Raw genomic sequence first — 27,823 nt, forward strand, 5'->3', positions numbered from 1 at the left:
TAAAGACTGAAAGATTTCCTTTGAAAGGAGCGTGTGACACCGTCACCTTAACTGCACATGTATGTGCGTTAATAATAAAATTAAAATGTAAAGTTTCACTTTGTGAATCGTGTAGTTGCACCTATACTGTAACAGTATAAGAAGCTGAATCGTTTCATTTACAGTCAGCAAAGCAACAGATTTCCACTCAAATTAAAAATATCATACGGTAAAGTCCAAGGATTAGAAATATGTCTATAAATAAAGATTTAATAATAATATTAAAGATTGGTGAAGACGATGACATACTGAGTGATATAAAGAGAAGCTCTGTGGGTTGCAGGGTCCTGCATTTTTTCCTGTGAGAAATAATCTGGAAATTCCAGATTATATGATTCCAATCTGGACAAATTTTAACCATTTCAGCAGTAAGACTCTATAGTAATACACTCTCTCATATGTATGGTATATAATAACGTACATTAAGCTTGTGTTGTCCTGCATAATTGTTTTATTTTCACACAACTCCTCCCCATCTTATATCCTCATTACTTTAACTGTTTCCCATTTATCCAGTTTCATAACGAGTTCACTTTCATTTTGAAATGGTGATTCACGGTCACACGTACAGCACCGTGGAAATAATTTGCCCCCTTCTTGTCACGCTTCCATGTTTCAGATCATCAAAGAAATGTTAATATTAGACAAAGATAATCTGACAATCTGATAATCTTACTTATAGAAACATTGTGCTCAGCTTTGAGAGACAAACACAACCTGACGCAATATGCCTTTCACAGATACCTACAGCTGAGATCATATATTGATCGTGAGTGCAAATTGTCCGACTTTACAGATGCTGAGTCGCATTTTTCCCCCCATCCTGAAGAATGCTACAACCATGACCCCTACTAAATCTATTTCCGACCTATACAAAGCTCTCTCTAGTGCCAGCGAGGATAACACTTTATACATTAAAGATAAATGGGAAAGGGAATCAGGGATTGATATTTCTGTGGGGGAGTGGAAAAATATTTGGTCCTGCCAGTGATCCACATCCAGTTCCATTAGCTGGAGGGAACATGGCTGGAAGAACATTATTAGACACTTCAAGACACCAAATCAGGAGAGATATAAAAGTGCTCATATGCATTCTGGAGACAATGCGGCTCGACTGTTGCTAATCATTTTCGTGTCTTTTGGGACTGTCCCAGGTTAAAAAATTTCTGGATGGCTGTCCGGGCCTCCTTAAGCACAGTCTTTAACGCTCAAATACCTCTAGATTTTGAGGTTCTATACGTGGGTCTGGTCCCTTTTCTGGAATGTAGGAGTGAGATTAAGCTGGTGCAATTATTCTTGGTGGCAAGTAAGAAAACAATTACAAGAAGATGGTTAAGCCCAGTCCAGCCTACCCTGGATGATTGGTTTGGGATCATTTTAGAGATATTTAGGATAGAAAAACTGACATATCTATTAAGAAATCAAAAGGTAAATTCTACCAAATTTGGAACAATTGGATAATATTAATGACCCCGACAAGAGCTAACTTTATTTGATCTCACTGTTACTTGTACTTTTGTAACCTACTTATCTAATTTCTGACCATTGTTAATCTGGACGATCAGCGGAGACAGATGAGGCTTGAGACTCCAGTTCCAGCTTACGCAGCCTCACTGCTTTATCTGCCTCTATCTCCAACCTTCTGATCTCGAGCTCTAATTAAGCTCGCCTGACCCGAGCCTTCTCCTCGGGCTCCAAATGGACGAGCCCCCCCTCTGCTAGGCGACAAGAGGGGAGTAACATACACAAGCCCCCACACGAAACTTGAGTAAAATAAAGGGTTTTTTGCCTTACCTTCTCTGACTGATTTATGGTATAGGAGGACACCTGCTCTGTATCTGTTTTAGTATAAGAGACCTTTGTTTAGGCGGACCGCTGGGCTCCTAGCACCAGCTTTGGGGAGTCGTTCACAGGGTCACATCTTGACCACACACACACACCTGCGCACACATACATACACACACACGCACACCTACACGTATACACAGACTGGTACTCTTTGTTCATATGTATGCCTGTGTAAGACGTCATATGTTAATGAACCTATACATATTCATTTAAAGACAATAAAGAGCAGTGCTACGGGGGAGCTAACTGAGAGCGACTGGGGTTCGAGCGGAAGGAGCGGCGCAGGCACAGGTCTCCAAGTAACCAACCATCCACGAGTCCCAGCACACTTGGATTTGCATGAACAAAAAAGGCAGTCTCACTTCCTCCAAGGCTCAAGGCCGTAACAATGTATTTTATTTACTTTTTTTCCTACTTTTTTCCCTCCATGACAGCAGCATGGGCAACCCCCCAGTTCATGTTTATAGCTCCATATAATGTGTCCTACCTTTATGTAATATGAGTCCCCTTCTGGAGAACATATGAACCTCGTAGAACTTTGTTATCAGGCAACTCTCCTAGTAATATCCATTAGAGGATAACATGCACTTGCCGATCACTGTGTTTATCATTTGCTCTCCTGGACTTAACTCTAAAAACCTGGAAGAAGGACTCTGTTTTCATCTTATTCATATACAGGGAGTTATTAGGCAAGTTGTATTTTTGAGGAATAATTTTATTATTGAACAACAACCATGTTCTCAATGAACCCAAAAAACTCATTAATATCAAAGCTGAATGTTTTTGGAAGTAGTTTTTAGTTTGTTTTTAGTTTTAGCTATTTTAGGGGGATATCTGTGTGTGCAGGTGACTATTACTGTGCATAATTATTAGGCAACTTAACAAAAAACAAATATATACTCATTTCAATTATTTATTTTTACCAGTGAAACCAATATAACATCTCCACATTCACAAATATACATTTCTGACATTCAAAAACAAAACAAAAACAAATCAGCGACCAATATAGCCACCTTTCTTTGCAAGGACACTCAAAAGCCTGCCATCCATGGATTCTGTCAGTGTTTTGATCTGTTCACCATCAACATTGCGTGCAGCACCAACCACAGCCTCCCAGACACTGTTCAGAGAGGTGTACTGTTTTCCCTCCTTGTAAATCTCACATTTGATGATGGACCACAGGTTCTCAATGGGGTTCAGATCAGGTGAACAAGGAGGCCATGTCATTAGTTGTTCTTCTTTTATACCCTTTCTTGCCAGCCACACTGTGGAGTACTTGGACGCGTGTGATGGAGCATTGTCCTGCATGAAAATCATGTTTTTCTTGAAGGATGCAGACTTCTTCCTGTACCACTGCTTGAAGAAGGTGTCTTCCAGAAACTGGCAGTAGGACTGGGAGTTGAGCTTGACTCCATCCTCAACCCGAAAAGGCCCCACAAGCTCATCTTTGATGATACCAGCCCAAACCAGTACTCCACCTCCACCTTGCTGGCGTCTGAGTCGGACTGGAGCTCTCTGCCCTTTACCAATCCAGCCACGGGCCCATCCATCTGGCCCATCAAGACTCACTCTCATTTCATCAGTCCATAAAACCTTAGAAAAACCAGTCTTGAGATATTTCTTGGCCCAGTCTTGACGTTTCAGCTTGTGTGTCTTGTTCAGTGGTGGTCGTCTTGCAGCCTTTCTTACCTTGGCCATGTCTCTGAGTATTGCACACCTTGTGCTTTTGGGCACTCCAGTGATGTTGCAGCTCTGAAATATGGCCAAACTGGTGGCAAGTGGCATCTTGGCAGCTGCACGCTTGACTTTTCTCAGTTCATGGGCAGTTATTTTGCGCCTTGGTTTTTCCACACGCTTCTTGCGACCCTGTTGACTATTTTGAATGAAACGCTCGATTGTTCGATGATCACACTTCAGAAGCTTTGCAATTTTGAGACTGCTGCATCCCTCTGCAAGATATCTCACTATTTTTGACGTTTCTGAGCCTGTCAAGTCCTTTTGACCCATTTTGCCAAAGGAAAGGACGTTGCCTAATAATTATGCACACCTGATACAGGGTGTTGATGTCATTAGACCACACCCCTTCTCATTACAGAGATGCACATCACCTAATATGCTTAATTGGTAGTAGGCTTTCGAGTCTATACAGCTTGGAGTAGGACAACATGCATGAAGAGGATGATGTGGACAAAATACTCATTTGCCTAATAATTCTGCACTCCCTGTATTGCTATGTTGATGGATTTTTCCTGTCCATTCCAAATAAAGATTTTTTTTTAAAGATAATCTGAGTAAATAGAAAATGCAGTTTTTAAATGATAATTTCATTTATTAAGTGAAAAAGGAGCAAAACGCTATTGTCCCTTAAACCTACTACCTGGTTGTGCCACCACTGGCAGCACAAACTGCAATCAAGTGTTTGCAGTATATGGCAATGAGTGTTTCAGCCCTCGTCCCCACTGTCATTACTGTGGAGGAATTCTGCATGCGCTTATCTGTAGAATTGTTTTCATTCAGTCATACTGGAGTGTTTTCGAGCATGGACAGGCTGTTAAATTTTGGAGTCACTAGCCCACTCTAAAAAATTTTAAGGCATTCAGAGGTGGACTTGCTGGTGGTGTTTCTGATCATTGTCCAGCTCCCCTGCACTCTTGAGTTTCAGGGCATGAACAGAACAGACAGCAGAATTCACGGTTCCATCAATTATGGTGAGACTTTCAGGTCCATCATGCTACCACCACCATGTTTGGCTGTTGGTCTGATACTCTTTAAATGAAACGCAGGGTTGGTTGCAGACACGGCGGAACTCGAACCTTCCAAAGAGTTCAGCTTTTGTCTCGTCATATCCACAGAACATTTCCCCAAAAGTCTAAAGGTCAAGGTGTTTTTTGACATGTCTCGGTATTAAGGAGCCTTGTGTCTTTCTTATTGTTGAATCATGAAGTCTGACCTTAACTGAGGCACGTGAAGCCTGCAGTTGTGGTAGACCGGTCACTCCTGTGAAGCTTTACCACTCAGCCCCCTGTGGCTTCTGCTCCGTGGCTGCTGAGTGACCCCTCGTCTGGGGTTCTCCTCAGCTCTTCCCAGGAGGATGGCATGGTTCCCCCTCTGATGGTCCCCCTCATTATGAAAGCACGGTACAGCCTCGGTGTAATGTCAGCAGTTTTTGGAGAAGTAAATATGAGAATATAAGAAATATATGACTAAAAGAGACAAATATATGCAGTGGATTTCAAAGGTTTTGTCACTCTTCCCATAAAAGCAAAAAAAAGTTTAATTAGCTGTCATTTGAAGTTGGTATCCTCGTCCCTGGTTTTTAGTTCCTGTCCTGAGTTCTTGTAATCATGGTTTGTATTTGGTTTCACAGTTGATCCTGTGCTCTTGTTTCCTGTTTGGAATTTCTCTGTTATTTCAGTATTTTATTAGTTTTACTTCTCGTAACATTTCAAATCTTTGGTTTCTATTTTATGAATATTCTTCAAGTTCAAGTTCAAGTTCAAGTTCAACTTTATTGTCACTTCAACCATATACAGTTTAAAAATACACAGTGAGGCGAAACAACGTTCCTCCAGGAACCAAGGTGCTACAAGACAAGTTAGTGCAAAAAAAAATATATATATATATATAATATATCTAGTAATAATATTGTGCAAAAGAGCATTTACAGGTTGGTGTGTGCGATGGTTTGGTGGTGTAGGTCAGTGTGTTTGCGCTTTGTGTTGGTTAGTCAGTCCAGTCTCAATGTTTTGAGGTATTTGAGTTAAGCTGAGTGATAATGTTAGTGTATGTGTGTGCGTGCGTGTTTATCAGTCAGTCCCTTTTTGCTGAGGAGACGGATGGCTTGTGGAAAAAAGCTGTTGCACAGTCTGGATGTGCGTGCCCGAATGCTTCGGTACCTTCTTGTGCTTAGTTTCAGTTTTGCAATCATGTCTTGTTACTCATCCACTGTGCTTAGATCCAGTGTGGACCTTACCTTAGTGTACACTGTTTTGCCTTTGGACTTCCTGTTTTACTTTGAAGGACAGTTTTCTTTAATGCCCTGCATTAATGTTACTTTGTGCCTCAGGGAATCGGTAAAAGCAGAGGCACAAAGTAACATTAATGCAGGGCATTAAAGAAAACTGTCCTTGAGTGAGGATAGCTCTCACTCTGGATAACAACTCAGTTAGGAATCCAAATTTTTTTAAGGTCCAGTGAGCGATGAGTGAGGCCGGGAGGGCGACGTCTCTATCTGTAGTGTCTCTGATCCCACTGTGAGAGTGTGCTCTTGGGGCAGCCAAGCATTGTCAGCCCCTCCCTCAGTCCCCCTGCCTGCCACTACACTTCAATCACTCACACAACACACACACACACAACCTTCAGAGTCAACACCCCTTTCCCCTGACACCAAGCCCGTACACCTTATCTCCTTCCTAACCCCTTTTCCTTAAAATTGATGATGTTTTAATGAAGGTTACCTTTCGTTTCCATAAGCCTGGCTTTGGTCCTCTCCATATCCACACTGTAACAGATCTGCTCTCAGCACTCCTGCTATTTTTGGAAGACTCCCTGATGGACCTACCAGTGGGTGAAAACTAGAAACTGTGGCCCGTCATTCACAGGCAGCAGGGAGACTTGCAAAGGCTGCTAAAATGAGACACCAGGATAACAGGTATATGGATTCTGCTGAAGCCCAGAAGAAGCTCAGGAACTTTGTACCCAGATTGTTCTGAAGATGTTAAATGAATCGATGATTGAGGGAGCACCCACTTCCTCTACACTGTTTCCATTAAACTGATGGATGCTTGCTCTTGTTAAAGGAGGTTGAAGTGCTTCTCTGTGACCCATCAGTTTGTTGCACCTCACAGCTTCATTCAGCATCTTTCTCTCACACTCTTTTTTATTACATGTTGTAACACAACTTGACCAGCAGATGGCAGGTTAGAGGCAGTTTCTGATGTGCTTCAATTGTGGGCATGGTTATATTTTGGAACAATCAGAGTTATATTGTTGTAGTTTGTAAATGATAAGTTTAGAACACTATGTGATTTTAATTGGTCACTGCACTTGAAAACATGCTTCTCAATCATTATATTTAAAAATCATGAAAACAGTGCTAGCCTTTTCCTTTTTTCTTTTTTTAAAGGAAGCTGATTGTTAGATTAATTTAGTCAGTTCCTTTTGTGTTCTCAGTCTGATCCTCTGGTCTTGTCTTTGTATTTTTGTCTTTCATGCTCCCTGGTTTTGTTATGCCAAGTTAATCTTGTCTCGCAGTCAGTCATGTCTCTCTTCCTGTTTTATTTTGGTGATTCTTTGTCTCCGTGTCTTGTGTGTAGTTTAACTTCCTCCACAGTCATAGTGTGTTTTATCCTAAACTGAGTTCCCACCTATTATTATCCTGTGTGTGTGTGTGTATACTGTGCGAGGCTTTCCCTGTTCTTTTTTTTGGTCTTGTCCAGGTCCCTGTGTTTTCCTAAAAATTCCTTCTTCTTAGATTTGCTGCTCTAAAATGCTATTCTTATGAGTTGATAGCATTAAAACTGTTAGCCTAGCCTTGTCCTTCATTTGGGTCCTATATCTGCTCGCCAGCACAGTCGCGTTAGGCATGTAAATGTAGATTCAACTATGTTCAAAGTGAGAATCAGAATGGGGAAGTGTGAGGGGCTGGGTCTGTGTGTCACGGCCTGGTGGGTCAGCGGGACGCTGATCAGCCTTTTCTACCATTTCTTGTCTCTCGTTCTCTCTTTCCACCTTTCTGTCACCGGGGCGGAACTCATTGTGGGTTCACGCCCTCGGCCCACGCCCACGGAGGAGGAACACACCTGATGCCCATTAAGGCGATCTGCATTTAAGCCAGGAGGAGACTGCTGGTCTTTGCTGGATCGTTGTCTGCCATGAGTCAGTGAGAGTCAAAGCTACAGCACAGCACAGCACAGCACAGCACAGCACAGCACAGCACAGCACAGCACAGCACAGCACAGCACAGCACAGAACAGAACAGTTGAGAATCTATTGAGAATTTTGTAATTAAGCCCTGTTTCCTGTCTACAGACCTCCTGGATACCTCCCCTGTGTGAATCTTTGTGTCAAGTGTGAAGAGTGGACCCACGGTCGTGTGCGGAGAATCGGAGAGCGAGTGATCACCCCTTGGATTTCCCTGGAGCCCCGTCCCCCACTTTGTTGTATATAGCACTGCCCTGCACTACCTGTATATACACCCGGTGACTTCTGTAAATAAATTCTTGTGTGCAGTCAATCCTGGAGTCCTGCGCTTGAGTCCCCCACATTGCACCATAACACTCTGACCCAGCATTTTGTATTATTTTTTTATTGTTTTCTTATTTTTACATTGTGTTCTATCCATGTGCTATTCTTAAGTTAAGGGTTAATGAGTTATTTTATATTATTGGGCTATTTATGAAATTATGTTAAGTCTTAGTATTATGTCTGTGAAGGTTCTCAGTCATCCAGGTCATCGTAGTCAAAGGAGCTTGCAAAGAAAAGCGTCTGGACTTCTTTAAGTTGCTTGAAGACGTTTCACCTCTCATCCGAGAAGCTTCTTCAGTTCTAAGGTCAAATGGTGGAGAGTCCCAGATATAAACCTAGTGGGAGTGACCCCCCACAGAGGGACAAAAGGACCCCCTGATGATCCTCTAATCGCCTGAGCCAAGGTGGGAAACTGGGCGTGGGTCCCAATCAGCCAGAGTTTCGGGTGTGTTCATTGTGAAACCTGGCCCCACCTTACGACACCAACTCTCTGCCATCTATAATCCAGTTTTGAGATCCCTTCCGAGACGCCTTAACGCCCACTCACATCCTGGGCCATCTGACCTCAGGAATTCGCATGATAAGGTGGGGCCAGGTTTCACAATGAACACACCCGAAACTCTGGCTGATTGGGACCCACGCCCAGTTTCCCACCTTGGCTCAGGCGATTAGAGGATCATCAGGGGGTCCTTTTGTCCCTCTGTGGGGGGTCACTCCCACTAGGTTTATATCTGGGACTCTCCACCATTTGACCTTAGAACTGAAGAAGCTTCTCGGATGAGAGGTGAAACGTCTTCAAGCAACTTAAAGAAGTCCAGACGCTTTTCTTTGCAAGCTCCTTTGACCAAGTCTTAGTATTATTATTGTTACCTTGAGTTGCAGTATAGTTTAGGTTCTTTCATGTCTCTATAGTTACGAGTCTCTTCATGTCCCCTGGTGTAAGTCTGTCCCAGTCTTCTGCGTCATGTATTTTCTGTCTGTGTGTTTTCATGTTGCTCATGTCATGTCCACGTTTCCTGCTTTATTTTTCTTGGTTCCTTAGTTTTAGTTTTTGTTATTGTGTCTCAGCTGTGTCCTCCTGTGTCTCCACTTCCCCTGATCACCTCATGTGTGTATTTAAGTCCTCTGTCTAGTAGTCCGTGTTACCTTCCCCGTGTCCAGTCGTAGATGTCATTGTGTTCTTAGTACTCACAGTTTTCATAGCATTCATTGTCGTCATAATCTAGTCACAGTGTCACAGTTTATTCATATATTCCTTAGTTTTGTCATTGCCTTCAGTTTAGTTGCTTGCTGAAGTTTGTTTCGTGCTTTGTTTTATGTTTCACGTCACATCAGCCCTAATGAAAACTTGCTTTTTGTTTAAAGTTAATTCTGCCTCCTCTCCTGTGTCTGTGCCTGACCAACCACCTGTAAGATGTGCAGAGCATGGTCTAAAAAACATAAAATATCCATGAGTGGCTGTTTTTTGGTAGAAATCCTTTGCTGGAGATCAGAGGAGGATTTCTAGACTGCTTTGAGCTGATAGGAAAGCAACACTAACTCAAACTACACTCGTTACATCCAAAGCCTGCAGAAGAGCATCTCTGAATGCACAATGGAAGCTTGAAGCAGAAGACCCACAGCATCAAGCACCCAGTCAGCAGAAATCTTCCTGTTCTTAGCTGAGCACTCCTGTCCTCTATGGACGGGAAACTGAGGCTAACACAGGCTCATCAAAACTGGGCAACGGATGATTGGAAAAATATTTTCTGATCCAATGAGTGTTAATTTCTGCTGTGACATTCAGACAGTGGGATCAGAATAACATGAAGGCATGGATCCACCAATGGTTCTGGTGGTGGTGTAATTGTGTGGGGTATTTTCTTGGTTGGCGACTGTGTGATGCTGTCATGCCAATGTGGACCAAAAGCTCTGAGAAACATTTCTAGCACTTTGTTAAATCTACGCCATGAAGAATTAAAGCAGGTCTGAAGGCAAAAGTTGGTCCATAGCATTAGGAAGGTGCAACTAATAAAGTGTCCAGTAAGAGAATGATGCAACACTTTGATAACATATTCATAATACTAATCTGTTACCAGGTTTTCTACATAGTTTCATCTGTTTTGCTTACGACTGCTTGTATTTCATGATCTGCAGCTGCTATTATTCCTCTGCAACAACCTAGTTTCCTCGCCTAGGTCCTGTTTTTTTCTCTGCATATTAGCACATATTAGCATACTGGCTTGTTTCTCGAGAGCGCAGACTCACAAAATAATTGAAACGAGGTTGAAGGGTAGATAAAAAGCTGTGTTGTTGTCACTCACAGCCACAGGAGGGCAGTGCCTTCTTAAAGTTTGGACAAAAGAGCGAAACCTCTTAGTCTCTTTTTGCTTCTGCAGTGAAGATTTACTGCTCGCTGGAAAATGTTTAGAGTTTAGAGTTAGAGTTGTTTACTTAAACTGACATGGTTGCTCTGAGATGTCAAAGACTTTTTTGCTTCCCATTAGAGCGCGAGAGGAACAAAAGCTGCAGTCGTGATATGGAAACTGACAAGTAGACCAATATTGACAGGTTTGTGGAAAGGGTGATGGAAATAAACTAAAATAGTTCACCTTTTTTCTGAGGTGAGTATTTCAGGAAAAAAATAAAACAGTGTTAGAGGCTATGCCAACAAGAAGGTAAATCTCAAGTGAACAAAACAAAAAACAAACAGAAGCTCGGTCAGGAACAAGAAGGCTAAGGATCAGCAGGTACAGGAAAGCGGGGTGGCAGCATCCGAAGCAACTGACAGAAAACTCAGTGGTTGTGGCAAAAACAGGCAGGAAAGACATGAAGAGAAATGTATTTTTTTAACTTTCATTTTAGAATAGAATAGAATAGAATTCAACTTTATTGTCATTGCACATGCACAGGTACAGGGCAACGAAATGCAGTTTGCATCCATCCAGAAGTGCTTTAGTGATATAGATATATTACAATATATATTAACAATAATATAGATATGTGAGTATATTACAGAAATGGGTCTATTATGGTATGTTATAATGTACACGGTATGAAGTATGTTGTGAATATTCTATAACTATAAGTATGTACAGGCTGTAGTGAGTACAAGCTATGTACAGGATATGAACAGGATATAAATATGAAAAACTATGCAGAATATGAAATAAATAACTTTACAGAATCTGGGATATACAGCTATACAGAAATGGGAACTATGCAAGTTGTAAACAGTTGTAGGATTAAAGATTATCGAATGTACAGAATGATTATTTACACAGAGCTATACAGTAGTGCAGTTAAGATAAGTGAGGGTGTAGATAGTTTCTACAGAGGCTATATAAAGTGCTAGTGGTTGTGAGTGGTGGTTCAGTCCATGTTATTATTGTGTTTGAGGGTACAGTTGTCCATTGTGGGTGTGTGTATGTTCAGTCCATGAGTTTAACGTGGGTCAAATGTCAGGAGGCAGAGTTTAGGAGTCTGACAGCTGTGGGGAAGAAGCTGTTCCGGTACCTGGTGGTCTTAGTCCGGAGGCTCCTGTGGCGCCTCCCAGAGGGCAGGAGGGTGAAGAGTCCATGTGATGGGTGACTGGGGTCTTTGATGATTTTCCCAGCCCTTTTCAGACACCGCTTCCTGTAGATGTCTTTTATGGCAGGAAGTGGTGCTCCGGCGATGCGCTGGGCAGTTTTCACGACCCTCTGCAACGCCTTCCGGTCCGAGGCAGAGCAGTTCCCGTACCAGACTGTTATACAGTTGGTCAGGATGCTCTCGATGGTGCAGCGATAGAAGTTCACCAGGGTGTCTGAGGACAGGTGGTTCTTCCTCAGAGTCCTCAAGAAGAAGAGGCGCTGGTGAGCCTTCTTGACCAGCTTGGAGCAGTTGGTCGTCCAGGTGAGATCCTCGGAGATGTGGACTCCCAGGAACTTGAAGCTGCTCACACGCTCCACAGCCGTCCCCTTAATGTGGATGGGTGGATGTGGGTCAGCATTCCTCCTGTAGTCCACGATGAGCTCCTTGGTCTTCTCGGTGTTAAGCAGCAGGTTGTTTCTGTCGCACCACTCAGCCAGACGATCCACCTCCTCCCTGTAGGCGGCCTCATCGTTGTCACTGATGAGGCCAATCACCGTGGTGTCATCTGCAAACTTAATGATGGTGTTGGAACCATCAGCAGGTCTGCAGTCGTGGGTGAAGAGGGAGTAGAGGAAAGGGCTCATCACACAGCCTTGTGGTACACCGGTGTTCTCCCGTTTTATCAGATTTAAGGCATATCTTGTAAAGCTGTCATCATAAATCTGGAGATTTGCATGTTGGCTTGCATTCAAAACCACCAATATTAGTAGATAAACTCATTTAATTCAAGAACACAGCTAAGAGAAACTTGCAGTAAGCTTTCTCTGGCAGTATAATCCAGCAGCAGAAAATAATCTGAAATCTGGCTTTCAGTATGAATTCTACTGGCAATGATTTATAGGTAGAAAAAGGTTATCTTGAGGCCGTAAATGAAATTAATTTCCCCTTTTTTGTGTGAGATTCACTTTTCTGTTTGACTTACTGGGGGAAAAAAAAAATCAAAGGTGTAGGCAGTATTTCAGAGGTGTGAAAACCAAACCTAATACTGGATGAAGGAAAATGTTTTTATGAAAAGGAAAGTTACGCCTTATCAACAAAATAAGATTTGATTAGAGATAAAAGAATCAGTTTCTCAGGAAAGCAAAACACTTGATCAGCTGTTGCCCTTTGTTTGAATGGTAAACACTGAGTTTTTCCGTAATTGTTCAAGCAAATGCTTGGTTTTTTAAAACCAGGCCAGGCGCATGTAACAACTATGCACAACGATCGCACAGTCAATCCATCCACTCCATCCATTTTCTTAATTGCTTATACGGTTCAGGGTCACAGACAGGCTGGAGCATAATCTCAGCTGTCATTGGCTGAAAAACAGGGCAGGATACACCATGGACAGATCCAGAGCCAGTCCATCACAGCACCAACTGCACACTCTCTAACTCACATCCATGGCATCAATTTCAGCCGACAGTGGAAAAACATGCAGAATCCATGTAAAAGGGCACCATCCAGCTGAGAGTTGAACTCTGAGCCTATTTGTTGTGAGGCATCAGCATAAACCACCCAAATACAACTGCACTTGCATATCCATAAACTTAGAAGTAAGAGTTTCCACTTTAGCACAAAGCAATTAGCTAGAGCTAGAGCTAAAAAAAATTACGTCCTACTCTAACGGCCACAAGAGTCAGTCCCAATGTACCCCAGTTTATCAGGTAAACCTTTCTAGTACTTAGTTGGACAGCATTTGCCTTCAGAACTGCCTTAACTCTTCATGGCACAGATTCAACAGGATGTTTGGTCCATATAGAGACGATATCATCTTGTTCTTCCGTTCCACTGCATCTCTGTGGAGGCCATGTGAGTACAAAGAAATCACTGTGATGTTCAGCAGTTGATTTTTACTTAATGACATGGCACATTATCCTACTGGAAGTAGCCATCAAATGTTTGGTACAATGTTGAAAAAGGTATGGGCAAAATTAGTAACAAGCTGGTTTGTGCTGAGAAAATATCCCCACCCCACTGCACCACCACCACTAGTCTGAACCAGCAGGGATGCAGCCACGTTTCATGCTGTTTAACCCCAAATTCTGACCCTGCTGTCTTTGGCAGGAGAAACTAAGGCTACGTTCACACTGCAGGTCTTAATGCTCAATTCCGATTTTTTGATCAAATCCGATTTTTTTGTCTCCTCGTTCACACTACAAATAAAATGCGACAGCAAACGCGCTCTAGTGTGAACGCTCAAAGCGGCCCGCATGCGCAAAAGAAGATGTCACACACGACGCGCTCTGTTTAGACCAAGAACAAACAGTATTGTTTGACTGATGGCCGTTAATATAAAGACTTCGGACTTTACGTTTCCCAATTTTTGCTTTAAGTTATTTTGTTATTTACATAATAATGTAAATAACCTAATAATGATCCTTATTGCTGTTTAAGAGAGGAGCGGTGCTTCAAAGGATAGCTGCAGATTTCTGTCAGAATCTGCAGATTATACAGTACAAATAAAATGTTTACGTTGTCTTCCCAACAGTTTCACTGACATCTACACTGGATGGCTAGGAAGCGTTCGCGATGTCTTCTCGGGCGCTGATAATTGGCTTCAGTCTTGTGTCGGTGACGTAAAAGGCGGATTTAATGCGACTTGACCGTTCAAACAGCAGTCGCTTTCTAAAACATCGGATATGTATCGGATTCAGTACCACATACGAAAGTGACCCAGATCGGATTTGAAAATATCGGATTTGCGCCGTTCACACTGTCATAGCATGATCGGATATGGGTCGCATAGGGTCAAAAAAATCGGATTTGATGCGCTTTCGCCTGCAGTGTGAACGTAGCCTTTGGCTACGTTCACACTGCAGGCGAAAGCGCATCAAATCCGATTTTTTTGACCCTATGTGCGATTATGGTGCGACAGTGTGAACGGCACAAATCCGATATTTTCAAATCCGATCTGGGTCACTTTCGTATGTGGTACTGAATCCGATACATATCCGATGTCTCAGAAAGCGACTGCTGTGTGAACGGTCAAGTCGCATTAAATCCGTCTTTTACGTCACTGACACAAGACAGACGCCAATTATCAGCGCCAGAGAAGACATCGCGAACGCTTCCTGGCCATCCGGTGAAACTGCTGGGAAGACAACGTTGGAGAAACGTTAACATTTTATTTGTACTGCATAACCTGCAGGTTCTGACAGAAATCTGCAACTATCCTTTTGAAGCACCTCTCCTCTAAAACAGCAATAGCCTAAGGATCATTATTAGGTTATCTACATTATTATGTAAATAACAAAATAACTTAAAGCAAAAATCGGGAAACATGAAGTCCGAAGTCTTTATATTAAGGCCATCAGTCAAACAATATAGTTTGTTCTGGGTCTAAACAGAGCGCGTTGTGTATGACGTCTTCTTTTGCGCATGCGGGCCGCTTTGAGCGTTCACACTAGAGCGCGTTTGCTGTCACACTTTATTTGTAGTGTGAACGAGCAGACAAAAAAAACGGATTTGATCAAAAAAATCGGAATTGAGCATTAAGACCTGCAGTGTGAACGTAGCCTAAGATTCAGATGAGTCTCAGTGTCAAATGAGTAACTGAGACAAGAACACTTCAGGAAATCATTCCTACTGTCCTCTCTAAAACTGAAAAATGACTCTTCATTCAGTGTCAGGCACACAAAAGACCCCTTATTTTTGTATTATACCATCATGCAGTTGTTTTTCTTACATTTATAGTGTACATATTTTTTGTAATGCACTTTCTATCTATCTATCTATCTATCTATCTATCTATCTATCTATCTATCTATCTATCTATCTATCTATCTATCTATCTATCTATCTATCTATCTATCTGTCAGTTATATCAAAATGATGACACACAAGTTTAAATCAAAGGTTGCACTTTCTGCATTCTTGATGCACTGGGTTAGAAAATGCAATGTCTCACTTGTGAAAATGCAATGTAGGGTTGTTGTTTTTTTTATGAGAAACCTCGATACAGTAGAGGTGGGTGTTAAGAAGTGCAAAGTGCAGACACATTATTTGCTCAGGCCACTGCTTGAGTGCAGCAGCAAACATGCACACAAACAGAAAACAATGAAGCCTTTACCTCAAGCACGTGGGAGGCAGAAACTCACTCACCAAATGATCAGCTTAAGTGTTTACTCCAAACACACTGAGCTCAGTTATTGTGGCTGTACCACCGGATAGACCAAGTGTTCTCCTTTTGATCAAACTTTAGATGTGCTTGTTACTTCATCTGGATTTTAGATTGACAGTGTGCAAAATATTTTTGTTGTAGAGTTAACTTTAACTGATGCACTTTTGCAAAATGTATTATAACCAAAACCTGAAATTTATCATTTGAAACTACATGTTTACAGTTAGGTCCACAAGGATCTGGACAATAAGACAACTTTTCTTTTATATACAGCACACCGACTTCAGAGACTCACTACCACAGACTGACAGTTATTCCACATCTGCAGTGGAACTTGTATTTGGTAGCTGTTTGCTTGAACTCTCATTATTCTGAGGTCAAAAGAGATGCTGATGCAGGTGAAGGAGCACTCAATGCTCACATTCACAAATGCCGCAAACAGTGCAGATGGATAAAGACCCAAAGCACTGCAAACTGCAAAAGCAACCCAAAGGTTTCTCAAGGCGATGAAAAAGTCAAATCAACCACCTAATCGGAACCCAAGAGAGCTGCTTATCAGTTAATAAATACACAAATAAGCACTAAGTGAAGGCGGCTGCAGGAAAGGCCTGCCAGAGCATCAAAGAGGAGGAAACAAAGCAACTGGTGATATCCATGGGCTCCAGACTTCAGGCGATCATTGAGGGTGGGGGGCGTGATGCTTAATATCTCAAATAAAAGATAAAGTCTGCAGTTCAGTCACATACTGATGGTTGATGGTCACATACTGGTTTCAGCAGATGGCATCACATCACCTCTATTGACTGCGCTTCGCTCATCTTTTAGAATTTATTTTAAGATCTTCTTATGATTGATTTGTATGATTTCATTATACTTGTTCGTATGAGACTGCACTGTGCTGCGTTATCAGAAATGCAGACTCCCATATGTCACTTCAAAGCCTTAGATTTTCAGCTGGGGCCCTTCTGGGTTTCCAAAGAATGAGGCTTAAATTCAAATATGTCTGTGGATTTGCCATCAGGGTCCCTTGGCTTCGGAACAATCTGTATGAGTGGAATATGCAACCTAAGACACGCTGCTCCAGACCTGCGCGTCGCTCTGCTTTTCTTCAAACACCTCTCTGTATTTTGCTGCTTTCATTTCCTTGTGTGCTCTAACCAGTCTCACTGTCCCTGCTGATGAGAAGTGTGAACAGCGTGATGCTGTCAAGATAATATTTCATCTCAGTCATCTCGGGGTTAAGCAGAAGGGTGTTTACCAGACGCAGCGCTTCAGGTTCTACCAAAAGAATTTATTTTTGTCTCATCAGTCATTTGAGTGGTTTCCATTCAGCCTCCTACTCCAATCAGCCAATACAAGTAGCAAAAGCCTTGCAGGGCTGATGCCGTACGCCTGTTTGGGGCATCACTAAAAACGAAAGTCTTTTAGCACACTAAAAGACACTTTGCAATGTTTCGGTGTAGGTTTCAGTTTATTCTAAGGTGAAAAAGCATCCACGTCTGTGTATAACCTAAGATCACGCTTTATTACGTGGTCTTGACAGAAAAATAAAGTTGGCGTTATAGGTGATTTACTTGGGTAAGTCCCTGCAACGTGCTAAAATACTGCTTATTTTTACATGCCAAAGACTCCACGACCTACTGTAACACAGACTAGAAGATAAAACAGTGCATTCTTTGAATACACAACTGTGTGTGGTGAGCGTCAACTTTAGTTACTAAAACCATAAAGAAAACCAGAATCTCAGGTAAACTTTTTATTTTATTTTAGAGGTGTTTTTACAGGATAAGAATTCAGAAATATTAGATTTTTTAAAAACAAAACAACACTCTGAAGACTTATTTTACACATCTCCCAGCATGCACCGCTGCCATCAAAATAAAGAGCAGTTTCTGTTCCTTCTGTGACACAGATCCAGTACAGTACATTCAGGAACTGAAGACAGTATTTACACACACATACACACACACAATAAAGTTGATAATTTTACATCCATTTACATCTTAAAAACTGCGTATTTCAATTAGAAACAGTTCAGCAGTATGTAATAAAGTAGCACGTGACAGGACGGTACATTTTGAAAGCTTGCTGGGTTTCAAAATGAACTTGCTCTTTCTCTGAGTAGCTGGTGAACAATAAACCAGAGAATACATTTTAACATATGATAAAGATGTATGAGAACTGAGTAAATCAAAGACATCAATAAGCTTTCAAAAAGAGAACTTCAGAGGCCATGCATGCAGTTATTGCACATAGTGTCAGATTGTTGTTGTCAGATTTGCATGATAGTGGCGAGCTGATGCAGCAGCTCATGGAAAAATCACCAGTGACCTTTGAATATACAGTACTGATAAGCTGAAAGGTCTATAACTGATCTATAAGCATGTATGGACGGTGTCCCTGAAACTTTTTCCTCCGTGTTGTGATAAATACCCCGATGCAAAAGAAGTCACTAAACCTGAAAGTCAAAAGTGAGCTTGTTAAGCTCTCACGCGATTATCAGCATGGGAGTGAAGATGAATTCTGGAGATGAGGTGAAGCGGAAAATGAAAGGTTTTCATGTTGGAAATGTCATCAAAGTGTAAAACCTTTCAGCCTGGGATTGCATGATGATGCATTCTCAGTCAAAACTTTCCACTCAAACAAAATAAAAGCCCCTAGTTTCTGTGTGCAGCCACTTATTGGGACCCATTTTAAAACTGACCTCTAGCAGCTGTTTGATTGTGCAAATTGCATCTGAAATTATCAACTTGGTAATTTAGAAATTTGAGCTTACTGGCATGTGTCACACTCTTCATCACACTAACCAAGTGGTTTTGGTTCTTAAATTATAGAAACAGCGAGTGAAAGTTTTGCATTATTTTCTTGCTGCATAACACCTTTATTATATGTTCTGCATCTACAAGAGTGTGCAAGTAAGTGCTGGGATTCTCATGAGCCACTACAATACAGTGACACCAACGGCACGTGCCAGCACGCGCTTCCTTCAACCAGACTCCAAGTGAACTCGGAGGTGTAATCACAGCCACATGTGGATTTAGGCATTTGTTTAAAGTGGAAACACTCCTATTTTTCCACTTACAAGGTCATTTATGGTTCTATAGCAGGGGCATCAAATATAAGGTCTGGGGTCCAGATTTGGCCTAGGAAAGACTCCAATATGGCCCACAGGACAGCTTTGGAAGATTTTGTAGTTTTAACTGAAAAGCTACAAAACTACAAAGTGTGAGTTTTGTAGCTTTTCCAACTGATAAATAGGAACTGACATTCATACCACACCAGAGTGATTAAGTGTAGATATTAGTAATTGATTCTAGTCTACATATTTATCATGTAGTTTCACTGGTGGGCTGTCTGTGGCCCATGATGTAAAATTAATTTGGCATCCCTGTTTTACAGGAACTAACAAAGGATACCGTGCTTTAGTTATTTCTGTCATTTGGGATACTTTTATAACTTAAGACAGTGTCAGCTGCAGAGTTTTGGTAACATATCCCGTTCAAACAGGTTTGGATATCCACATTTCCAAAGCTGTCTCTAAATTCATGTGCTTAGTTGGCAGGTTTTTAAAGATTTTTAAATATTAAAAGCATCAGAATTGTTCAGTGTAGTTTTTAGTCAACAGAAGTGAGGCTATTTCAGTGGTAGAACAACCTAAATTTGGTGCTCTACAGAGGGAGCAAAGTTTGTAGGGGTCACTACATCTCCTGTGTTATCACCTAGTGCATCAGTGTGGTTCACTGAAGCTATTAAACACAGTGAGACCCAGAGCAGTGATGTACAGTAGACTCTGGGTACACAGGAAGTGCTTGCTTTGTGTTTCTGGTCTGAAGAAAATCTAAAATCTAATTTATCGCCTGTTAAGTATTCCTTAGCGGCCGGATACCCCCGACACAAATTAACAGCAAAGAAAAATTGAAAGCTAACTGCGAGGCTGGGTTGTCACTGTAACTGTATTATGTTCTGGCTTGAGGTTTGCCGCAGCAGCATGCATCTCAATTTCGAGACCACCAAACACAAAGTGACACCTACATACACACTACCCATGCAGACTCTTCCTCTCCCAACTCTTTTGTTTGAGATATAGTGCAATAAGACATCCCTGTATAACAAAAGCAGGATTTTTAACACTTGCAAGAAATTTATATTTATATATATTTAGATTTATGTTATGTACACTAGTCGAACAGTGAGCTGTGCATCACATGTGTCTCTTTTCTGTGAGATAGCTGACGGCAGCATACTCTGTATCTCTTGGGTTGATCTCAACAATTGTCGGAGGTCTTTTGGGGAAGTCCAAGACGCTGTAGATCACCGAGGGTGCAGACACGCTGCTCAACGACGCCACTGATTCCTGCGAAGGCAACTCGAGTCAGGCTGAAGAATTTCCAGGCTTATTTTTTTCTCTAACAGCAGATCAAAATCTTTCTTACCTGCACTGTGGGAGTGGAGCTTTGCGGCCTTTCTTGTTGTTGCTGTTGTTTGTCTGCATGAGAAGAAAAGCAGGTGAAATGTTACAAAATAGGTGAAATCGGTCATGTATACTATATTTTGAGTTTTGCAGAAGAAGCATTCGTGGGACGTTCGAATAAAAAATTTCTTATCAAATTTATTGTTACAGCCCATCAACCACGTCAGTTTATCCCCGATTTACATATTTTCCATTGTCATACTTTTAAAAAAGTGTTAAAATAGTCAAATCTCAATATTAAAGACATAAATGCCGCATGTTTTGGAATTTTTTAGCTCATAGGAAGTAGGGAGTAGGAGTATGCCACAGCACCCAGGAGTATAAAGGAAATAACATCCAAGATAAGTTTCTGGTTCATCAGATAAGGAAAAAAAACGTTAGACGTTCATAAAAATAAAGCAATTAACCGTCAAATACATCAAAAGCACGAATCCACGTCAAATACGTCGTAACCACATAGAGTGTTTGTGCTGTTGCGCAGGAGACCGGGTTTCGCTTTGCCGGTTTAGACTAAACACAAACTAAACATTATCATTGCAATGATAATGTTAATGTTCAGTTACTGAGCTCAATGATGAGATTGCATGTTTATTCCTGAGCTTTTTTCACGCTAATATCAGCATTTTGTTACCTTTACACAGAGTTACGATTGCTTTTTACTTACTTAATGCTAAGCTAGGCTTAGCATCACCTCCTGATCCCGCCTCTGGAAAAAGATATAAAAAAAGCTATCGATATTCTTACATAAATACCATTAATTAAACAAATTAGCGTTCAGATTAAGTGATAGCAAGCCAAAATTATGGACGACGAAAAATTTAATGCTTAACAATATTTTTTCAACGAATAATGATTATAATAAGCTGTGCTAAAGTAAAATGTTTTAATTTTGTTTTAGTTTAACTAAAGTTTGTGACTAAATGTTTTAGTCAAGCCTGACTTTTATAATATAGTTTTAGGTCTAAGCTTTTTGTAAGTTTATGCCGAACAAGTCACGTTGTCTTTATCCTCTAGTGGTGCAAATGCACCAGGACAAGTTGCCAAAGACAGAGAGCAGTTTCTCTTCAGCATCTGTCGGTTTTGTGCAAAACCTCTACTCGTGGACAGCGGCCGGGCCCAATTAGCACGGCACGATGCAGGAGTGCGCAGTCAGCAATTGCTTGCATTTGTATACATGTACGGGAACTCTTCTAGTGCGGTTTCTGAGGTCACGGGGGCTGTCAGATTATTTCAGCGTGGCAGCGTTCCTACTCAAAGTAGGCCAGAGGGGTTTGTCTTTGAAGTGAAAGCGCACTCGTATTAGTGAACAAATAATGCAAGCTCTTTCTTTCCACCCATCTCTCAGTGATAGTAGGCACAATTAGATTTACATGCACTGAAGGAGGACTTATTTTCAAAAGAGATGAATCATCGCATCTATCAGAAGGATGTGAAACTGCAATCTGGTTTGCATTTTTGAGCATCTAACCACACAACTGCAAATTTTTTCCACAGAATAACAAGTGTTTCCTTACCATTACTTTGTTTGCTTGAAAAACTAGAAAATACTACTGACTGTAGCCCCGCACACGCAATTTGGCTTCATACCCCTTTACTATTTATATGTGGAGAATATTGAATTAAAGGTTCCTGATGTGTTTTATTCCAACTCAGCTGACACTACATTCAGACTACAGCATGGAAATGAAATAAAATCCTACGTCTCCAAAAAATAATAAAAGTTTTGGCCACACTCTGATAACAGACACAACACAACATATCAGTGAAAAGTGAAGGTAAAGATTGTTTTTGGACCGTATATTTGCTTACCTTTGGGTCTCACGAGACTACAGATCAACCATGGGAGTACTGTTGCTAACAGGACCACAGGTAAAACCGCGAAGATGATGATGATCTTATTGATGGAAAGGGAATTGGAACTTTCATTGAAAACTGTGGGTTTAGTCGACGGCGGTGGAGCTGTAGGAGTTAAAAGAAAGTCATGAAAATATGTGAGCTTCACTCATATTTTCGCACCACGTTTATGAAAAGAAATGAAACAAAAAATAAAAATGATTAAAGATACTGAATAAGTTTAGATCCCAATGGATCTATGCATATTTCCCCAGTACATATAGACTAATGCAGTATAATACATATTTATAACATACATCAGCAACAGAAATAAAGCATGGTAGGCAGTAAAATTACACACTTCGACTCTTTCTTATGGGCTGTAAGCTGACACTGTAAACCAATGAGAATGTGAAACAGTGATCAGTATTCAGTTTTTCTGTAATCAATAACAAATAACATACTGAATATGTGAATAGTAACCAAGCGGTTACAAAAGGCTCATTATTTTATCTATAATGGGACTGTACATCAGTCAATCTCATATCAGCTGCTTTACGCTCAAACATCTCAGCAGCTCCACGAATGACGCAAATTGCGATTCTGTGAGGATAAATGTAACTGACACTGCTGTTTGTGTCCCCCGTGAATGCACTGCAAACCCTTTGATGTGCCTGATTTTCAAGCTGGCTTCCTTGTCAGGTAGAGAGGTAAATTTGCTCAGTAGCCCAGTTCTGACCAAATATTTGCAAACATAATTTATATTTAACGCTAGAACATGTTGACACGCTAGATAGCTTTGATTGCCTAGATTGTAAAGCTGGTTAATGTACGCCTGCTGGATAGCAAGATGCTAGCATGGTGACATCAGTATTTAGCATTTAGGTCAAAGCAACAGAGTGCTTTTTATTCAAACAGGCTAGGAAAGGAAGGCAGTATTATTGCCCTACTGCTCTGGTAAGTATCTACAGCAGATGGGACTGACTGAATGTCAGCTATCCTTTAAATGCCCAGCAATATGATCTGAGAACGAGGAGCTATTTTTGTTTGTTTATTTAAATATTTCTGTTCTAACTGAGCCTTTATCAACAATGTGGCAAAAACATAACCTGCAGGACTCTGTGACAATCATATTTAATTTGTTCTACTGTTTTAATAGTGTGTTAGTGACTTATTTTCATATGGGCTTTAAACTTTTCACTAACTGGTTAAGAACAACCTTGGATCCATGACACTTATACACACTATATGGTTTTTATATTTAATGCAGTCAATACTAGCAGACACAATTAATTAAAGTGATCATTTTAATTTGGAATAGTATTTTAAAAGATATTAGGAATGATGATGTCATTTATTACAGGATCTATAATAAAGAGGCAAACATTGAGGAAGTAAAGGTGGTGAGGAATTAGTGTATACTATATATGGCTGCTCTGTTTGTATGAATATAATGGAAACATACTTCACTTTAGTCTGCTCTTGATATTGCTCTACTGTGTGTTAAAGTCGTTTTCATTATGTGCAGCTTATAATCATAACAAATGTCCTTACCTGTACAGCTTATGTTCCTTTCTTCAACAGTCAGCTTCACTTCATTACTTTTTCTTAGGTTGCCCCCAAATAAACTGGCCCAGTAGGTGTTAGTGTGGTTTAGAGTGAGATTTATGATGTGGTAAAAGACAGAATTGTTTTGGGGGCAAATAACAAAGGAACCTTTCCCACTTTTAAAATCGTCAATCTTTTTCTCGCCTGTTATATAAATTCCAATTTGACTGTTTTCATTAATGCTAACATTAAATGTAAATTGAAGGGTGATGTTGCTGCCAAAGATCCCGATGACTTGTGCATGGCTGGGGTCTGTATGGAGACAGAAGAGCAGATTTGCATTATAAACACTGAGCTGTAGTGCTTCTTCACCTCACTGTGCAATACCTTTGTGCAATACTTTTGTAAATTGTCAATGGTGCAATAGACCTCAATACTTGAAATGTGCAATTCACTTGTATTTTTATTTTTATTCCTATCTATTCTATTTATCCCCTTTGTATAATTTACTTATATTCGTCTCTGTATTTATATGTGTGTGTGTGTGTGTGTGTGTGTATATATATATATATATATATATATATATATATATATATATATATATATATAACATTCTGCAACTGTAACTTCTGTCGGTGCTGTGCTTTTGGAAACCGAATGTTATATATATATATATATATATATATATATATATATATATATATATATATATATATATATAAAAAACATTCTGTAACTGTAACTTCTGTCGGTGCTGTGCTTTTGGAAACCGAATTTCCCAGAGGAACCCACCCGAGGGATTAATAAAGTTCTATCTTATCTTATCTTATGATTAGTGGAGAAATTAGTTTGATGTTTTTAATGCTTTCTAATGCTTTTACTGTTATTCAATTTAAATTTAATAAATCCATAATGATGCATCAGTCTCCACTCATCAACACATGATCATACCCCGCTTTGTGATCCTATAGTATTTTAAACTGATGCTCTTCAGTATACAGTGTAAGCTGTGGGTAGCTGGAAGAAAGCAGTAGTGAAAACAGAATAGTCCATGTGACATATTCTGTGTTAGAGACATCAGTTGGTTTAATCCTCAAAAACCTAAAAGCCACAGAAGCAGCACAGGACGACTGATCCTCTCCACAAAGGAAACAGGCGGGTCACTTTTCCCTTCTGCTCACTACCTCAGTGCAAGTTCCACAGTTACTTTCCATCACTGACAGTAAAACTACAGGGTAGTGTTTAAACTAGGCTAAGCCGCCACAGTAAAATGCCAGCAGTGCTGGATCAGTCTACACAGCCATATAGCCACCAGCAACAGCACCAAGGCGAAGTTCAGACTGATTTACCTGATTTATCTAGCTGCCATCTGTGTCTAATGTTCAGTGTTAGCTCACATATAGAAATGAGATAAGTAACTTTTCTTAGATGTGTCATCTCCTCTGTTTGAAAGTCTCTCTTCTGTAGAAACTATGTGATTTGTTGATTAGAAACCTTTAAATAGCAAGTACTTATATTTAAACAGGAGTCTAGGTGTTTGGACACCTACTAAAAACAGTAACGGAAACAAATAAAGTTCAAATATATTATATTATACACTATCCTTCTATTCTCTTCTGTTTATTAAGTTCAGAACGGCGGGGGGACTGGAGCTACTGCGTTGTCTTTTTCCAAATTAATCAGCCCAAATCAGCGTTTTCTATCTGTGTATCTATGTTATATATCTATTTTAAGTTAAGTTATTTTTCAAGTTTTTTCTCTAAACATGTGTGAAGCACCTGCGGATGTCTCCATAATGATTTGAGGGCTTGCATGTGGTATTAGTACGATCGCTTGTTTTTGGCATCATAAAAGTGTGATTGCTATATTTGTTTAACATCAGAACGTACACATTATGAGCCAGGGTTAAATTCACAATGCCTCAGACTAACTTTAATTTGCTGCAATGCCTTTTTCACCTCAGACACAAGCACACAGTGTTTTATCCAGAATGTGTCAGTGTTTTCAACATTTTTGAAACACCCAGTTCCCTGTTTTAATATCGCTCGTCTGTGATAAAACTCTAACAGATACCGCAGCAAAACTTAGAACAAACCACTTGTGGAAACAGGGTTACCGACAAATAAAGTTGAGTCACAAAACCAGAGCTTTGTGGAACTCCCCAATTATGATTCAGTAATGGTAATTGAGTGGGGGAAACTGAGTTGTCGTTAGAGACCTACTACAACGAGTTACATACAAAATATTCAGTGCATTAACTAACTGTCAGAGGAATCAGGGAGCAATAAATGTAACAGACAGTCAAGTTCATCATGCGCTGCCAGGACACAAAACCTCTCACACGTCACGGAGTAAAACAGTTACGAATGAGACGGCTTACCGTTGAACACCATGTGAGCTGTGATGATAAAAACTAGCCCGAGAGGCTTCGTGATGGTGTTTTCACCCATGATGGAAGCGTTAGGCTGCTCGGAGGCCTCTTGCGACGGCGCTTGGGCTTTGACCTTTCTGTGTGTGCGTTTTTTTCAGCTGCCCCTGTGATGTAAAGCCTAAACTCTACACTTCTACACAAGTGACAGCTTCTGCGCCTGCCTGGAGGAAACTGTAGACAGGAACTTACACCAACACCAATTTATCTAGCTTCAGTATCATAAGCGCCTCCCGTAACAGAAGACTTCAAAGGGGTTCATGGACATGTGGTGCAGACTGTGAGGAGGATGTCACTCACATGATGTGGGTAAAGTCAGGAAGAGTAAATAGTTTCCTTCATATTCTGGGGGAGAACATAGACTCTTACATCCTGTTTCTCTTAGAGGACAAATTAAAGTTTAAATTTAGAACACGGAAAAACAAACAGCACTCTTTTTTCACTTTTCATTACACATAAATGTATTTTTCTTGTTTTCTGCTGTTTTGCAACATTCATCTTGTATGAACAGGTTCAGGAGTGCTCAACACGACATCAAAAAACATCTGAACTTCTAAGAATTCCAGCAGCAACTTTTCTTCTAAGAAACAACACTCAGTATCCTGCATGTCCACAGACATCTGCAGATTAGAAGATAAATGCACATTTGCATGTTTCTCACCAACTACATGTATTCACGATTGAATAAACACAATGTTATTTCAAATAAAAGGAGCCATCGTTTTAGGTCCACGTGCATGCCAGCTTCCCTGTGCGTGACTGTGATTGTGAATTATCGCACATTACCACTAACAGACTGCAAAGAATGGCCTAATAAAACATATTTCAAGAAGCAAACAATAGTTTACAATAGTTCACCGTGAGCAGCTGGAGCTCAAACACCAACCGCTGTAACCACAGCTGTCTGCAGGTTTGATCTTTATTGAACACCAGACTTGTTTTTTTGAAAGTTCATCTGATTAGAGTGAATTTACCAAGAAGTGTCTGTGATTGAACGACCTGCCGGCTGTACACAGACACCAACTGCACATTTTTAAACGCTCATGTTAATGAATGTGCGTTGTTGAATAAAAATGACGATATAGAGACTGTTCCACCACTAACGAAACTTACTATAAAGTTGATGTTACACGATTAACTCGTATTAGTTTCCTCATTACTGTAGGTGTTAAAAATCTGGCCTTGATACATTACACACACACACACACACACACACACTGTAACACTTTAACCACAGAAGAGGAAGTTGGGGGCTTTGAAGTAACAATTTGAAGACTGCAAGGGGGGATTTTGTTTGTTGGATGTTTCAGTGGTTGATGGAGTTGGGCGTCGACTTGCAGCTCCTGTTCGCTCTTCATGTGGCATCTCCACAGGCAAAGACAGACCTTGTGGATTAGTCTCCAAGCTGATGACTCAGTTGTGAGGGGCGCAAATTTTAATGCATTTTCTGTCGGATAGCTGCAGCCCTTCGCCAAATCTCTTAATAGCTGAGTGTGTTTTGGAACATAGCCATAAGCCTGTCCTTAAAAGAACTCAAGTGAGGTACATTTTTTTTGCTTTTGATCCTTTTATTTATGGCCTACACACATAGTTTTTCAGTGCAGATGTGACTTGCGTGTGATGACTGTTGTTTTTCACCATTTCACAGGTGTGCATGTTTGTGTGTGTCTCTGTGTTAACCCTGCCACAG

At 40.7% G+C, this 27,823-nt stretch overlaps 1 protein-coding gene and 1 long non-coding RNA gene across 2 annotated transcripts in view; one reads left to right on the forward strand and one right to left on the reverse strand.

The window, feature by feature from the left end:
- Window positions 1–27,823, forward strand: part of LOC146653119 (uncharacterized) — a 250,949-nt gene that overhangs the window by 199,684 nt on the left and 23,442 nt on the right. The window lies entirely within an intron of this gene.
- On the reverse strand, window positions 19,551–26,216 carry LOC146653132 (uncharacterized). The gene is made up of 6 exons (XM_085381146.1): window positions 26,086–26,216; window positions 23,712–24,017; window positions 22,134–22,283; window positions 20,989–21,030; window positions 20,287–20,339; window positions 19,551–20,207 (listed from the first exon to the last, which is right to left on the reverse strand). Exons 1-6 carry the CDS (start codon window positions 26,153–26,155, stop codon window positions 20,055–20,057), a joined length of 774 nt encoding a protein of 257 aa, XP_085237272.1. The 5' UTR covers window positions 26,156–26,216; the 3' UTR covers window positions 19,551–20,054.

This window comes from Rhamphochromis longiceps, linkage group LG15 (genome assembly GCF_057381845.1).
Source record: "Rhamphochromis longiceps isolate RC_006_pf linkage group LG15, R_longiceps_female_GT1.1, whole genome shotgun sequence".
NCBI lineage: Eukaryota > Metazoa > Chordata > Actinopteri > Cichliformes > Cichlidae > Rhamphochromis > Rhamphochromis longiceps.

Coding starts and splice junctions, on each gene's coding strand:
- LOC146653132 (XM_085381146.1), bottom strand. CDS start 26,155: ATGGGTGAAAACACCATCACGAAGCCTCTCGGGCTAGTTTTTATCATC. Junction 22,284..23,711: donor AAGGAACATAAGCTGTACAG/GTAAGGACATTT, acceptor TAACTCCTACAG/CTCCACCGCCGTCGACTAAA. Junction 20,208..20,286: donor GCTCCACTCCCACAGTGCAG/GTAAGAAAGATT, acceptor TTGCCTTCGCAG/GAATCAGTGGCGTCGTTGAG.